The sequence below is a fragment of the Callorhinus ursinus genome, unplaced genomic scaffold (assembly GCF_003265705.2).
Source record: "Callorhinus ursinus isolate GAN/ISIS: 27379988/994484 unplaced genomic scaffold, GSC_fseal_2.0 scaffold48, whole genome shotgun sequence".
NCBI lineage: Eukaryota > Metazoa > Chordata > Mammalia > Carnivora > Otariidae > Callorhinus > Callorhinus ursinus.
In genome coordinates this window covers 3,208,084-3,220,162 of record NW_027397110.1, presented here as the reverse complement: position 1 = coordinate 3,220,162, position 12,079 = coordinate 3,208,084, and the positions used below count along the sequence as shown (strand labels likewise).

Sequence of the window (12,079 nt, the reverse complement as noted above, 5' to 3'; positions counted from 1 at the left end):
CCCGCTGTCCCTCCCCCCAGCCAGCACCTCCCACCCGCTGTCCCTCCCACCTGCTGTCCCTCTAAGCTGCCACTGCTCTCCATCCTGGGAGGGAGGCAGGCCCTCAGACACTCCACAGCCCAACACTGGCTCACCTTTGGGGGTGCTGTGGACGGGGCCCCGAGCTGAGTCCCATTTGTCCTCAGCTTCCACCCCATCATCCTCGCTGTCTGACGAGTGGGAGGAGGCATAGGAGCTGCTTTGCTCATCCAGGGACAGCTCGCTATCGGAGTCTGAATCGCGGCCTACAGGGTGGGCAGGAGGGACGGAGGCTCAGGCCAAGGGCGGAGGGGGCCAGCTGGGCCCCAGGCACTGGTGAGCAATCGTTTCCCTTTTGACCTTCTGAATGGGATACAGCCGCAGACTCCTCTCTGAGGCGGTACGTCCAGTGACCGAGAGGCCCACGGGCCAGACAAGAGCCTACAAGAAGCTCCCCACCATGGCCCCCCAGGAGGGAGATGCCCAGGTGGATGGGGGATCACCTTCCAGGGGACACATACCGTGGTGCTTCTTGGTGTTCCTGGGGACAAAGGATGAATCTGGCTCCCCATGGCCACCCCGTGCTGGCCCAGAGGACACGCTGAGTTTCTGGCCCCCTTCATCCCTAGAGAGGGTAGGAGGGGAGGCTCAGCACCGTCACTTAGGGGTTTGCATGACATGACCACCCAACATCACCGGGCACCACTGGCATGTGCCAAGATGGCCCCATGGAGCTCTGGAAGGTTCACTGCCACGAAAGACTCCCAGAGCACATGGGGAACCACACATCAGCTAGAACAGCAGGGCACACCGCTCGCGCCTCCCCAGCTGGCTTGGCAGCCCGCATCCGCCCTGAGAGCTGGGCCTCCCCCCTTCCCTGGGGACGATGGAGGGCGCCCGGCTCCAGCCTGACCTGACGGTGCTGTCCAGCGAGGCAGTGGACTCGCCCAGGGCCGTGCGGAACATGTTGGGCTCCTCGCTGTACGTGTGGTTGCAGTTGAGGGAGCGCTGCGGGAGGGGAGTGGTTACCGCCGGAGCAGAGGCCCCTGGGGTGCAGAGGACGGCTCTGTCCCCACAGCAAGCGCCGGTGCCAGCACCCTGACTGAGCCCCTGCCCGGCAGAGCCCAGGGGCCTCGTGGCGGCCTAGAGGAGAGCAGCCCCAGCCCTCACGGTGGTCCGAGGACAGCTTCCTGCCCACAGCCATGGCTTCTGGTCAGGGGTCCTAGCCTGCCGCTGCCCTGTCCTCTGCGACCCTGAACAATGGGGCTGTGACAAGGACAGACCTCATCTGGTGAATGCTGCTCTCTTCCCAAGATATCAGCAATGGTATCAGGCTCAATGCCACTCTCCAAGGAGGGTCTCTGATGCCTGGGTCCCAGAGACTGGGCAGCTGCGTCGAATGCTTGGTCTAGAAACCCACACGCCCCCCCCCAGCCATGCGGGTCCCCTGGCACCGCCTACTGTCAGCAGGGTGGCCCTCGTGGTGGCCGAGTCATCGGGGTGCAGCTTCTTCCCGGAGAGCGCCCCCTTCAGGTGCTTCCGGACCTCCCTGTTGAGCACGCAGTGGAATAGGAGGACGAACAGACCCTGGAGGGAAGGGCGGCTGGTCAGGGCAGGGCCCGGTGGTCAGGAAAGCAGCCAGGGTCCTGTGGCCGCTGGACGGCACGCCCGCCTGCCCGAGAAAGCACAGAGCGGTGCCACCGCCATGTGCCGCTGAGTGCCCAGGGCCAGTCTGGCCGCGGGGGCCCGCCCTGGGTACCCCCTCCCTGGGGCCTCTGCTTGCCCAGGGGAGCAGGGGCAGGGCAGCCAGCACGCCAGAGGCCAGGAGGGCTCTCGGGCCATCTGTGTCCCCAACATGACATCACTTGCTGGGAAGACCCTCAGGGTGAACTGTAAATGGCCAACACCGTCCCTGCGGACACAAGTGGGATGTACTCTGCCCCGCGGAGGGAGGATGAGCCCCAGCACCAGCTGAGCAAAGGACAGTGTCCCGGGGGTCCCCGGGAAGGCCCTGGACAGAGCTGTGCTTGGGACCACAGGTTCCTTGTCGGGGGCAGGACCACGTGTGGAGAGGCGTCACCGGAACCCCCAGCACGCTGCGGCCACACTGTGACAGCCACGCCCAGGCCCCCGTCTGTCCTTGGACCCTGGGTCCAGGATCTCCCCCGGGCCTTCCAGACAGGAGGTAGCACAAGTGGCCAGGACCTCACCAAGGCTGGCCCCAGCGGAGGCCCACCCGGTCGCTGGGACAGCTGCCCACCTGCAAGCCGCTGAAGACCCCGAAGAGGTAGTGCAAGGCCAGCGCGTCGCTGTTCACGGCCAGCAGCCCCAGCAGCCAGGTGGCGCTGACGAGCCCCAGCAGGAGGAAGGCGGTTCGGAGCAGGGAGCTGGCGGAGGGGCGCAGGGGCGGGAGTGACTCCGGGCCCCCTCCCTCCCCTGCACCCGCCCCCACCATCCAGCCATTTATCTACCCCTCCTCCCTTCCTTCCCAACACTTTTTTAAAGCGCCTAGATAACTCTCCACTCCTCCGGCCACAACATCACCGTCACCACCAACCCAGAAAGTTCCAGCCCCCTGCGCCCCAACACCCTGCCTGACTCCACTCTGCTGCATCCAGGCACCTCAGCACGTCCCTACCCCCGGCTGTCATTGCCCCTCCTCCTCTATACCCATCTGTGAAGAGGACTTGGCGAGGAGGACAGAGCCCAAGCCTGCTCCCTTCAGCGACTCTACCACCGGGTGCTGCAGAGCCTACACCCTACCATCTCTGGGGGTCCCAACGTCCCTCTCCCTGCCCCAGGCCTCCCTGTGCCCAGCACCCCCCCACCACGTGCCCCGGTGCTCTGGCCTCTCTGCACTGTGGCCTGCCGGTGCGTCTGTCACCTCCCCAGTGGCCGAGCTGGGGGGTGGCCAAGGGCCTGGCCATGGGGTGACAGGCGCTTTCAGGTGTCTCTGCCGGGCGTGCAAGCCCACACGGGGGGGGGGTCCCACCCGCCCATCAGCGTTGGCACCAACTTACACGACTCCTTTCCTTTCATAATAATGGTGCTTTCTTTGGCAGGAGACCTTTGCAGACAGGACAAAAATGACTGTGTTGACCTGAAAAAACATTTTTAAAAAACCAAAGTCAGGGGGCCGGCTCGTCAGTATCACAACACATCTGAAGACCAAACGCTTCTGAGGGTCTGTGCCCGCGTCTCGAGGTGTGGCTGGAACGAGAAGGCCTCACACAGCCCGCCTGCCCGCAGGGAGCCTCCGGGGGGCTGGACGCTGAGCTGCCTCACCGTGGACAAGGATGCAGACGTGGAACGAATCCGCAGGTCCAAGGGCGAGGCCCCAGGAGATCAGCCCTTCCTGCCCAACAGGCCGCTCTGAGGAGCCAAGGACCCCGCCGGCCCCCAAAACCCCTCCCAGCCCACGCACCCAGCTTCGCACATCCCCGAGAATCGTGGGCTCTGCAAAACTCCTGGACTCACAATGATAACCGTTCCAATGGGCCCGGTGAAGCTCCAGATCAGGGTGTCTCGAAGGGACAGCCAGCAGAAGTCAGGGTTTCCATAGCCCTGGGGGTCCAGGCCCACCGCGAGTCCTGGACGACAGGGAGGGAGTGAGGGCCACACCCCAGGAGAGGCCCCTCCTGAGGGCCAGCCTGGGCGGTACATGGCCACAGTGACATTCCCAGCCCTGCGCGCCCACACACTCCACATATGGACCTCACGTACCACGCGCACACACCCCACACCTCACATACAGACCGCACGTCCCACACACACTGTGTACAGACCACGCATGCCACGTACAGGCCACACATGCACACACATGAACGTGCACGCATACCCATCCACCCACACGCCGGGCAGACGCGGAGTTTTTGTCTGTTAGGTGCCACAGACAGAACCCTGAGCAGACCCGCACCCAGCTCTCAAGGAGTCCACACCACACCTCACAGGAGACGCATCCCCCAGCGGGCACTGAATGATCAGGCTCATGTGCGCAGACGCAAGTGCAGGGCAGGGCCTCCTCTGCTGGGGGCCGGTCACGCTGGGTACCAAAGACAGAGGAGGCCAGAGAGCTCGTCCGCCCGGGCCCAGGGCCGCGGGCTAAGCTGACGTGGGCTGCTGTGTGGGCAGTGTCACGTGGATTCCCCAAGCGGTGGTCGGCTCCCGGCCCAGGCCACCCCCCAGGGCTGCTCCTCGAGTCCTCACCTGTGATGATGGCCGGGATGCCCCAGCCCACGACGTAGTAGAACCTCATGGGCCCGGCGTCGATGTTGCGCACCTCGGTCAGCATGCGGTAGACGTGCAGGCTCTCCACAAAGGTCCACGCAAAGGTACTCATGTAGACGTAGTGCAGGAGGATGGCGGTCACCGTGCACAGGAACTGCGAGGGCAGGGAGCTCGGCTCAGCGCCCGCCCCGCGGGAACCCACCCCCGCTGCACCGGAGGCCGAGGGCAGATGGGCGCAGGGTGGGGAGGGAAGGGACCAATCAGACCACTTTGCAAACCTGAGGGTATGCAGGTCTGGGAAAGGAAATCGAGTTAGCTGGTTCTTTCTATGTGATTCACCCAGGAACAGCTAGCTGGGCACTGAGCCACAGTGTCTCAGGCTCCCAAAGGAGAAGAGAGGATGGGGAGTGAGGCAGCTGGGGGCCTCGGGGACCCCTCCCCAACCCCACATCAGTGCCTGGAGTGAATGCAGACACAGGGCAAGGGTAGGCCGAGCCTCTAATGTTTTCATTAGGAGCTGGAAACTTGTATTTTCATGTCATGGCTCCAAATTCCTACCTACAGGCATTTAAAGTTGAAAGAAATAGTATGAAGGCGGCCTGCTCAGGCTGCGGGCCCCAGGCTGTGGTGCTGGCCTCCACCCGCCACGCAGGACCCGTGTGGGTGTCTGCAGGGTCCAGCAGGTGTGGCCAGAGGGAGGGGGAGGCCTCACGCTTCGTGACTTTGCCATCGAGTAAGTTCCTCCTGCCTGCACCAAGTTCACAGAGCCTCCTACTTCCCGCCAAAAACAGAACAGGGAAGAGAGTATTTGCTCTGTTCCTGTCCTCAGCAGGGCAGGGCTGCACCATGTGGCCAAGTGGCTGGAAGAGAAAACCAACTTCCACAGGGCAGCACAGGGCCAGCATCCCACCCTCTCCAGGCCTTGGTGAGCCAGTCCTGTGTCCCTGAGAACAGGAAGAAGGCAGTGTCAGGGAGGGGCTGGGGACATGGTGGGGTCACAGGGAGTCCAGCCTCTGCGGCCATGAGTGCAAATCCAGTGTGAGGTGCTCCGGGCCAGACCTGGAGGAGCGCGGTGCCTTGGCCCAGAGCAGCCTCACATGGGGCCTACTGGCAGGGGTTGCTCTGGCCAGGGCTCCCCAGGCTGCCCAGCTGGGAGATGTGAGCGGGCACCCCTGCAAGGTCCTAAAAGGCGGGGCAAGCTCTGAGGAGCAGGGAAGGGAGAGAGGCCTCAGGCCCTGCCCCTCCTGGCCCCACTCCACACCTGGCCACACTCACATCCAGCCCCTGCCCCTCCTGGCCCCACCCCCACAGCCAGGCCCCACCCCTCCCGGTCACACCCCAAACCTAGGCCCGGACCCCACAGCTACCCCTCCACCAGGCCACACCCCACAGGCTCGCCCCCTTCCTGAGACATTCTGTCCAATCCTGGCTGCCGTCCCAACAGCACAACCTCCCAGGGTCTCAGTGTCCCTACCCAGGAGAACCCCCACCCCACACAACAGACACAGGAGTAGAAGACACAGGGCCACCACCCTGACCCACACTGGAGGCTGTTCTGCTCGGTGCCAGGCCATTGTACCTGGCGGGGAGCTGACCAGAGCGCGGGCTGGCTGGGAACGTAAGGGACACCTGCTGCCAGGTCAGCCTGCACAGGCCAGGTTCTCCCCAGAAACAAACCCCCAGAGACGTGGGCGGAAACTCTCGCACTGACATTTGTCAAATACAGGACAAAACAGTCACTCAAGCAGAAGACAAGACAGCATCTTACATATGACTGGACAACCTGTCCTCTGCTTCTGACTCCACAGTCGGGAGACGGGAGGTCTGCCCTTAGCGATGAGCAGAGCCGTCAGCCTGGGTGCCAAGGGCCAGCCTGGGGCTGGGGGAGCCCCACACCGCTCGCCCCCATGCCCCCAGGGTCCCCTGCATGCAAAGCACGGTGGGCTTAGACAAGGGAGAACAGTGAGGAGGCTGGCTGGCTTGCTGCCTTCAATCATGGGAAAAGTAAACCCAAAAAACCACCTTTTGAAAAAAAAGTGTTAGAGATACACTTTAAAATTTAATGGGGCTGTACGTGCACAGACTTTTGCACTAAACGTACTACCTTTTCCAGAAACAGAACAAAGACAAAATGCTAATGCATAATAAATCATTTCAACCTGCCAGTAATCTGGGAGATGAAAAACCTCGCCCAGAGATGGGATTGTGAGTTTATAGAAAACCCATAAAATGCAGGCGAGGTGCCAAGTCCCTAGAATTACGTGCGGCCGGCATTCCTTCTCTTGGTGCTCACTGGTGCGCGGCAGGCTGGAAAGCTGCAGATGAGTCAGTGCCTGGAAGAAGCGGACAGCCTCTCTGCATTGCACAGTCGGTATGTAGCTGCAAGGAGTGGCTTGCCTCTGCTGAGACCACTCAAGGGCCCACTTGGAGGCTTTTTGAAATGAGTCATGTGGCTTCCCACAGAGAGCCTCACCTGTCTGATACGCTGATAAGGACACGCAGGGAGAGGTGCACCTGCCTGGCTGGATGCACAGAAACCCCTGCAGGGCCCCACATGGGGACGGCCCCTCTCCCGTCCCCCGCCGGCCCAGCGCCGCGGGGAGCACCCGGAGGGCAGCAAGGAGGTTTGCCCTTGTGCGTGTCCTCTGCCAGGCCTGGTGCTCCCCAAGTCATGGCTGAGAAGCCCCTGAGGCCATCAGGGCCGTCTGCCTGTGACACCCTGCCTCTACCTACCCTCTTCCTCCGGAGGAGGTTTGGCCGCCCCAGAGGCTCTCAAGGGGTTCCCGCTGCTTGCAACAAATGAGGAGGAAGAGCTCAAGTATGCCAGTGGCCCTGAGCAGCTAGCCAGAACATTCTATTTCCTTTTAGGCCACTTCCTCTCCTAGGGCTGACCCATTCCCACAGACACATTTCCTCTTCACGAGGGGGAGATGCCTCCCCCTGCACATCTCCACGTCTGCCCTCAGCCTCCCACGGCCTGGCCAGCCACACCCAGACCAGCCACCCTGTCTCAGTTTTCATCTCGCTTTGCGGCGTTCCCACCTACTCATCCCCCTACTGGAGACCTAAGGCACCCCTCCTCCTCCCTCCATGCCCACTTAGCCCTGACCCCTGCCCTTCTCCTCATGCCCGCTGCCCTGACTTCGGTCCTAGGCCTCGCCTCCATCCAGTGGACCTATGAAGATAGCACCCTGCCTAAGAAGAGCAGTTCTGCCCTCTGGGCATCTTCCTAACATGCAGACCGGCCATGGCTCTCCGTGGTGCAGCGCTGCCTGCAAAAGGAACGCGGCGCTGCCTGGTGTGGCCCCTTGGGCTCTGGGGGACCAGATTCCCCAACCTGTCCCGACTTATTGGGGAGCCCTCCCACTGGATGGTCGGTCCTTCCCTACCCAGGCAAGCTCCCCCACCTGCCACCACGGCACCATTTTGGCACGTGACACTCAAGAACTGCCACGTGTGTCCGTGTCAGGAACAGGGGCTCCATGGGTGGGGATGGGAGGGCCTCCTGGATCTGGGTCTTGGGTAGATGGAACATAGTGACAATCAGCAGGTCCTCGCTGCACGAGCATGGAAGGAAACGACAGCTCTGTCAACAGCGCTTGGTGGCCATACTGGAATGGCCCACAAGAGTCCCCTGTTCACCTTGGGAGAGATCGGGATGGCGTGAGAGTAACCTCCGGACTTCGCGGAGTCCCGACATACACACATGTGCTGGTCAGCTGGCCTCGAGGCCCCCTGGGGCTACAGGGTCCCCATTTTGCGATGGACGCATAAGGGAACCCACGCGGAAGGAACTGTGTGCCTCGGGCGGGCCCTCATTCTCACCCGTCCTGGGCGCCTCACCCGGGAGGGATTCAGTGAGCCCAAGCCTCGGGGACACAGCCTGCACCTCCAACCTTGCCCCCCTCCCCACCGGGCTCAGCCAGCTGGGGACCCTTGTGTTTTGCAAATCCCCACTGTAAACATGTTAAATCACTTTGCCACCAGTCAGGCACCACCAAAGCCACAAACCGCCCAGCTTCCCGGTGCACTTCTCTTGTACCCGTCCCCTCGGCTGTGCCACCACCTCCCCTCCAAGGCTGCTCCCTACCCCACGCCCCAGGGACCCTTCCCCGGCCATCAGCCGCCCCTCCCGCCCTCCTCCCTTCCCTAGATGCGGCAGGGGCTCAGCTCTCTGGCCTCCTACAGAAGCTCCACCGGCAGCAGCTCACGTCTCTCGTCCTCGCCTCCCTCAAGCCCAACCCACTTCACGTCTCCACCGCGGTCACCTCCCCTCGCTCCTTTGTAAGTTACACTTTAAATACGACACACGGCCTCCGCCTCGGAGAGGGGTCTGACGGTCTGCGCGCGCACCCCCGAGGCGGCGGCAGAGGGACCTCACCGGGTTTCCCGTCTGCGTGATCCCGATCACGAACACCAGCTGGGAGAGGAAGAGCGCCCCGATGAGGTTCCTGTGGATGCCGTGCAGGTTGGAGCGCAGCGTCCGCGCCAGCGCGAGGAGGATGAAGGCCACCAGCAGGGCGGCCAGCGACAAGGACACGGCGGCGTAGGTGACAATCTTCAGGGGCAGGACCTCCCCGTGCTGCGGGCAGGGGGGCGGGTAAGGCAGGAGGATGTGAGGACTTGCTCTGATGGGGCTCTTGCACAATGAAAGCACGTTAAGGTTGAGCTTACTATGGGCAGAGCCGACACAACGGTGCCACGGTTCTCAGGCTGCCAAAAACCAAAACCAAACTCCAAATGAATTATTGCGGGGTTAAAAAGAAAAGTTCTGGAGAGGGATGGTGGTGGTGTGGCTGCACCACACTGAATGGCCTGTCCACTGACACGCGGCTGGGGTGGTGAATCTGTGTTCTGTATATTTTGTCCCAATTAAAAAAAAAATGTAAAAAAACCTCACCCATAAAGGCTACCATCCAGGAGATGCTGAGCCTGTGTGCCCCAACTTCGGAGCCGGGAGGGACTTGCACACAGACTTTCAGCGTACAGAAGGCAGATGGGCCACAGCCGCACGGGGCTGCTGCCGTCCCCTGTGCTTTTGCAAAACAGGACAGCTGTCCAGGACCCCGCGGAGCCTTGCCACTTAGGAAGCGACCTAAGCTCCAGCTCTCCGGGAACCCCCAGAAAGCACCGTTTGGAATTCAGCGACTCGCGTGGGATTGAGGGGGCTACTGGGGAAAGTCTGGGAGCCAGGAGGGGAGGCTGAGGGCTCAGGGCTCCCTCCCACTGCACTCCCGTGGCCCAGAGGCTGCCTCCTGCTGGTGGACGAGGCCCCGGGGCAGGGAGCAGTGAGCCCTCTTCTAGTTTGACTTCTCCCCGAACTTCAGCTCCCTCCACCTGTGAGTCGGCTGGGCTCCCGGCAGGCTCCCGGCAGGCTCCCGGCACCGCCCAGCTCCCTGGCTAGGGGACGAAACCCCAATCCCGCCCCACTAATAACTAATCCCTGTAGGTCAGGACCTGGGGCAACCGGCTCAAAAAGTGCCCCCTGCCCACGGGAGCTTTGCGGTCAGGGGAAGGCCCGAGGGCACACCCTTTCCTCTTGTCACCCTGGCCGCCACCAGCAGCAACTTGGGGCTATCACCCTCTCAACAATGTGACAGAAACCTGCACACCAGAGAGCTTTTGGGAGGGACCATGGCCTGGCCTCCTGGGACACATCCCAGGCCTGAAAAAGATGTGCCAGGTGAGGCCCCCACGCCAGGCCTCGTTTCTGGCTCCCAAACACCAACATCCGCACACGTCCGAGCCCAGGCTGGCTTCACTGCCCGCCCGCTGGGGGCCCACTGCCCTGTTCGCCCTATTCACCCGCAGGCTCACAGAGGCTGGCTTGCGTTCCCAGGCCCGGGAAAATGCCAGAGGTTAAACATTAGCCGGCCTCAGTGGCTCCCGACCGAGCCCCCCTCTTTTGTGTCTCTGAGCCAGCGTGTGTGGTGCTAATAGGAGACACTCCCTTTGTGCCGGCCAGCCGGCTCTGTTCTCCCTTAAAATTTAAAGTGGGGTAGACACAGCACCATCTAACAGAACACCGAGAATGCTGCTTTGAAGTGAGGCTTCTCCAGGGCTTTCTTTTCGGGCTGAGGCTTGGGGTCTGCCACCAGGGTTTTTAATTTACAACCCAGCCTCTTTGAACGCTGTTTCCAGGGAGTTTTGTTCTGGAAATCCTGGCAGATTCTGGCCAACCCTCCTGAACACAGGTTTTAATCGTGGATTCGGTTTGTGGGACGGGGCAGGTTTGAGCCAGGCTAACTTCCCAAAGGGACTCATCCCTGGACACACTTGCTGGGAGGGCAGGACTGCCCGCAGGGTCCGCGCCCACCTCGCGTCTAGAGACGTCCATGAGCACGGCAAAGCTGGTCGTGTGGCTGCACTGGCAGGCAACGTGGGTCCGGTTCCGGGACAGCAGCTCGCAGCCCTTGGCCGACCAGCCTCCCGTTCCCCCGATGCTGAGGGGAAAAGACAGGCGTGAGAGGACCCCTTCCACCGGGGGGTCTCCGAGGCCCCGCCGCCATCCCCAAGACCAGTGCCACTGTCGCCCGCTATGAGGACAAGAGCCCTCAGGACCCTGTGGACACTCTCCCTTGCTTTTCGTGGCTGGGGAGTGCCCTAGAGCAACCCTCTGAAGTTCATGGTTTCTGCGTCATCTCGTAGTAAAACTTAAACGGGGATGTCTCAGGCCGACCACATCCCCCTTTAGTCAGAAGCACTCGGTTGCTAACGTGGTTGCTTTGTACTTCAGTCTTTTGAGTCTAGGTGTTTTAAGAAATAATATCTCACGTTCGTTCTGTACTTTCATCTTCAGATTGCACCATGTTTTATGGCAAATGCCTGGAAGCAGGGCCCAATTATGACTTCCTTTATACTGATGGGAAGCCCCAAATGACAAGCTGCTTACGGGTGTGTCTCGGGCTCAGAGAGAGCCCTGCCCTCCCGGACTCTGGGAAAATCAAGTAACTTCTCTCTGATCCTTAGTTTACTCATCTGTAAAATGGGATGTGAAGGCTCATACGTGTCTGCCAAGAGCTCTAAGATCTGGGGATGATAGGCACCGAGGAAGCAGGGAGGATAATTAGGCAATAGCTAATTGCTGGGATCCAATCAAGTGCCCATGAGAGACAGCCATGCCTAACGCACGCCAAACAGCCCTTCACACTTCCCTCGCGGTGACAGTGGGTCCTTTTGTAAGCCAAGTGTCTATTATACTTGCAGACATGATGCTGCTTGCTCATTAACTAGAATTTGGAAAATAAAGGAGCTGCAAGATCTCTGGCCAGCCAAGCCTGCTTCCCAGCGTGAGGCCCCAGCAGCCGGGCTTCCACACGCTCCCCCTGGGCATCCAGCACAGCGCGGAGCTGAAACCCCACTTGGCGGGCACCTACTCAATCCGTTTGAAGCACGACGTGAGGGAACGTCTGTGTTGCCCAGAAAGAAACTCCCAGATGCACAAAATTCCATCCTAGCTTCAAGCAGGGGCAGTGGGCACGGCCTCAGAGGGGGAAAACCGCCCCAGCAGCTGCTGGGTTGATCTCATGGGCAGGTGGCTAAGGCCATGGACCCCTGTTTGTTAAAGCAACCCCACACACATATCTGGGACTTGCTGCTGCTGGTGGAAGGGCCCCTGGGCCTGAGTGTCTGGGTGCTACCTCGTGTGCATGCTGAACAAGCCCTGCCTCATCTGATGGGGGAATGGGCACGTGTCAGCTGCTGCATCATGGAGTCCCGCCAGTGCCCGGCCCTATGTCTGTGTTGACCTTCTCGAGGGTTCTATGAGCGCCCGTACACGTGTGTACATGCCTGTTATCCTAGCCATGTACACCCGTACACGTGTGTGCCCATG

General features: G+C 61.3%; 1 protein-coding gene across 4 annotated transcripts in view; it reads right to left on the bottom strand.

Annotated features, from left to right (window-relative positions):
• CELSR1 (cadherin EGF LAG seven-pass G-type receptor 1) overlaps positions 1–12,079 on the bottom strand; it is a 136,742-nt gene that overhangs the window by 4,304 nt on the left and 120,359 nt on the right. For all 4 annotated transcript variants that reach the window (XM_073882615.1, XM_073882616.1, XM_025882031.2 and 1 more), the window contains exons 23-32: positions 10,562–10,688; positions 8,627–8,827; positions 4,225–4,399; positions 3,496–3,608; positions 3,039–3,118; positions 2,279–2,405; positions 1,480–1,605; positions 932–1,026; positions 540–643; positions 135–284 (exon numbers count right to left, since the gene is read on the bottom strand). In XM_073882615.1, coding sequence (XP_073738716.1) covers positions 135–284; positions 540–643; positions 932–1,026; positions 1,480–1,605; positions 2,279–2,405; positions 3,039–3,118; positions 3,496–3,608; positions 4,225–4,399; positions 8,627–8,827; positions 10,562–10,688 — 1,298 coding nt within the window. The remainder of the gene's footprint in view (positions 1–134; positions 285–539; positions 644–931; positions 1,027–1,479; positions 1,606–2,278; positions 2,406–3,038; positions 3,119–3,495; positions 3,609–4,224; positions 4,400–8,626; positions 8,828–10,561; positions 10,689–12,079) is intronic.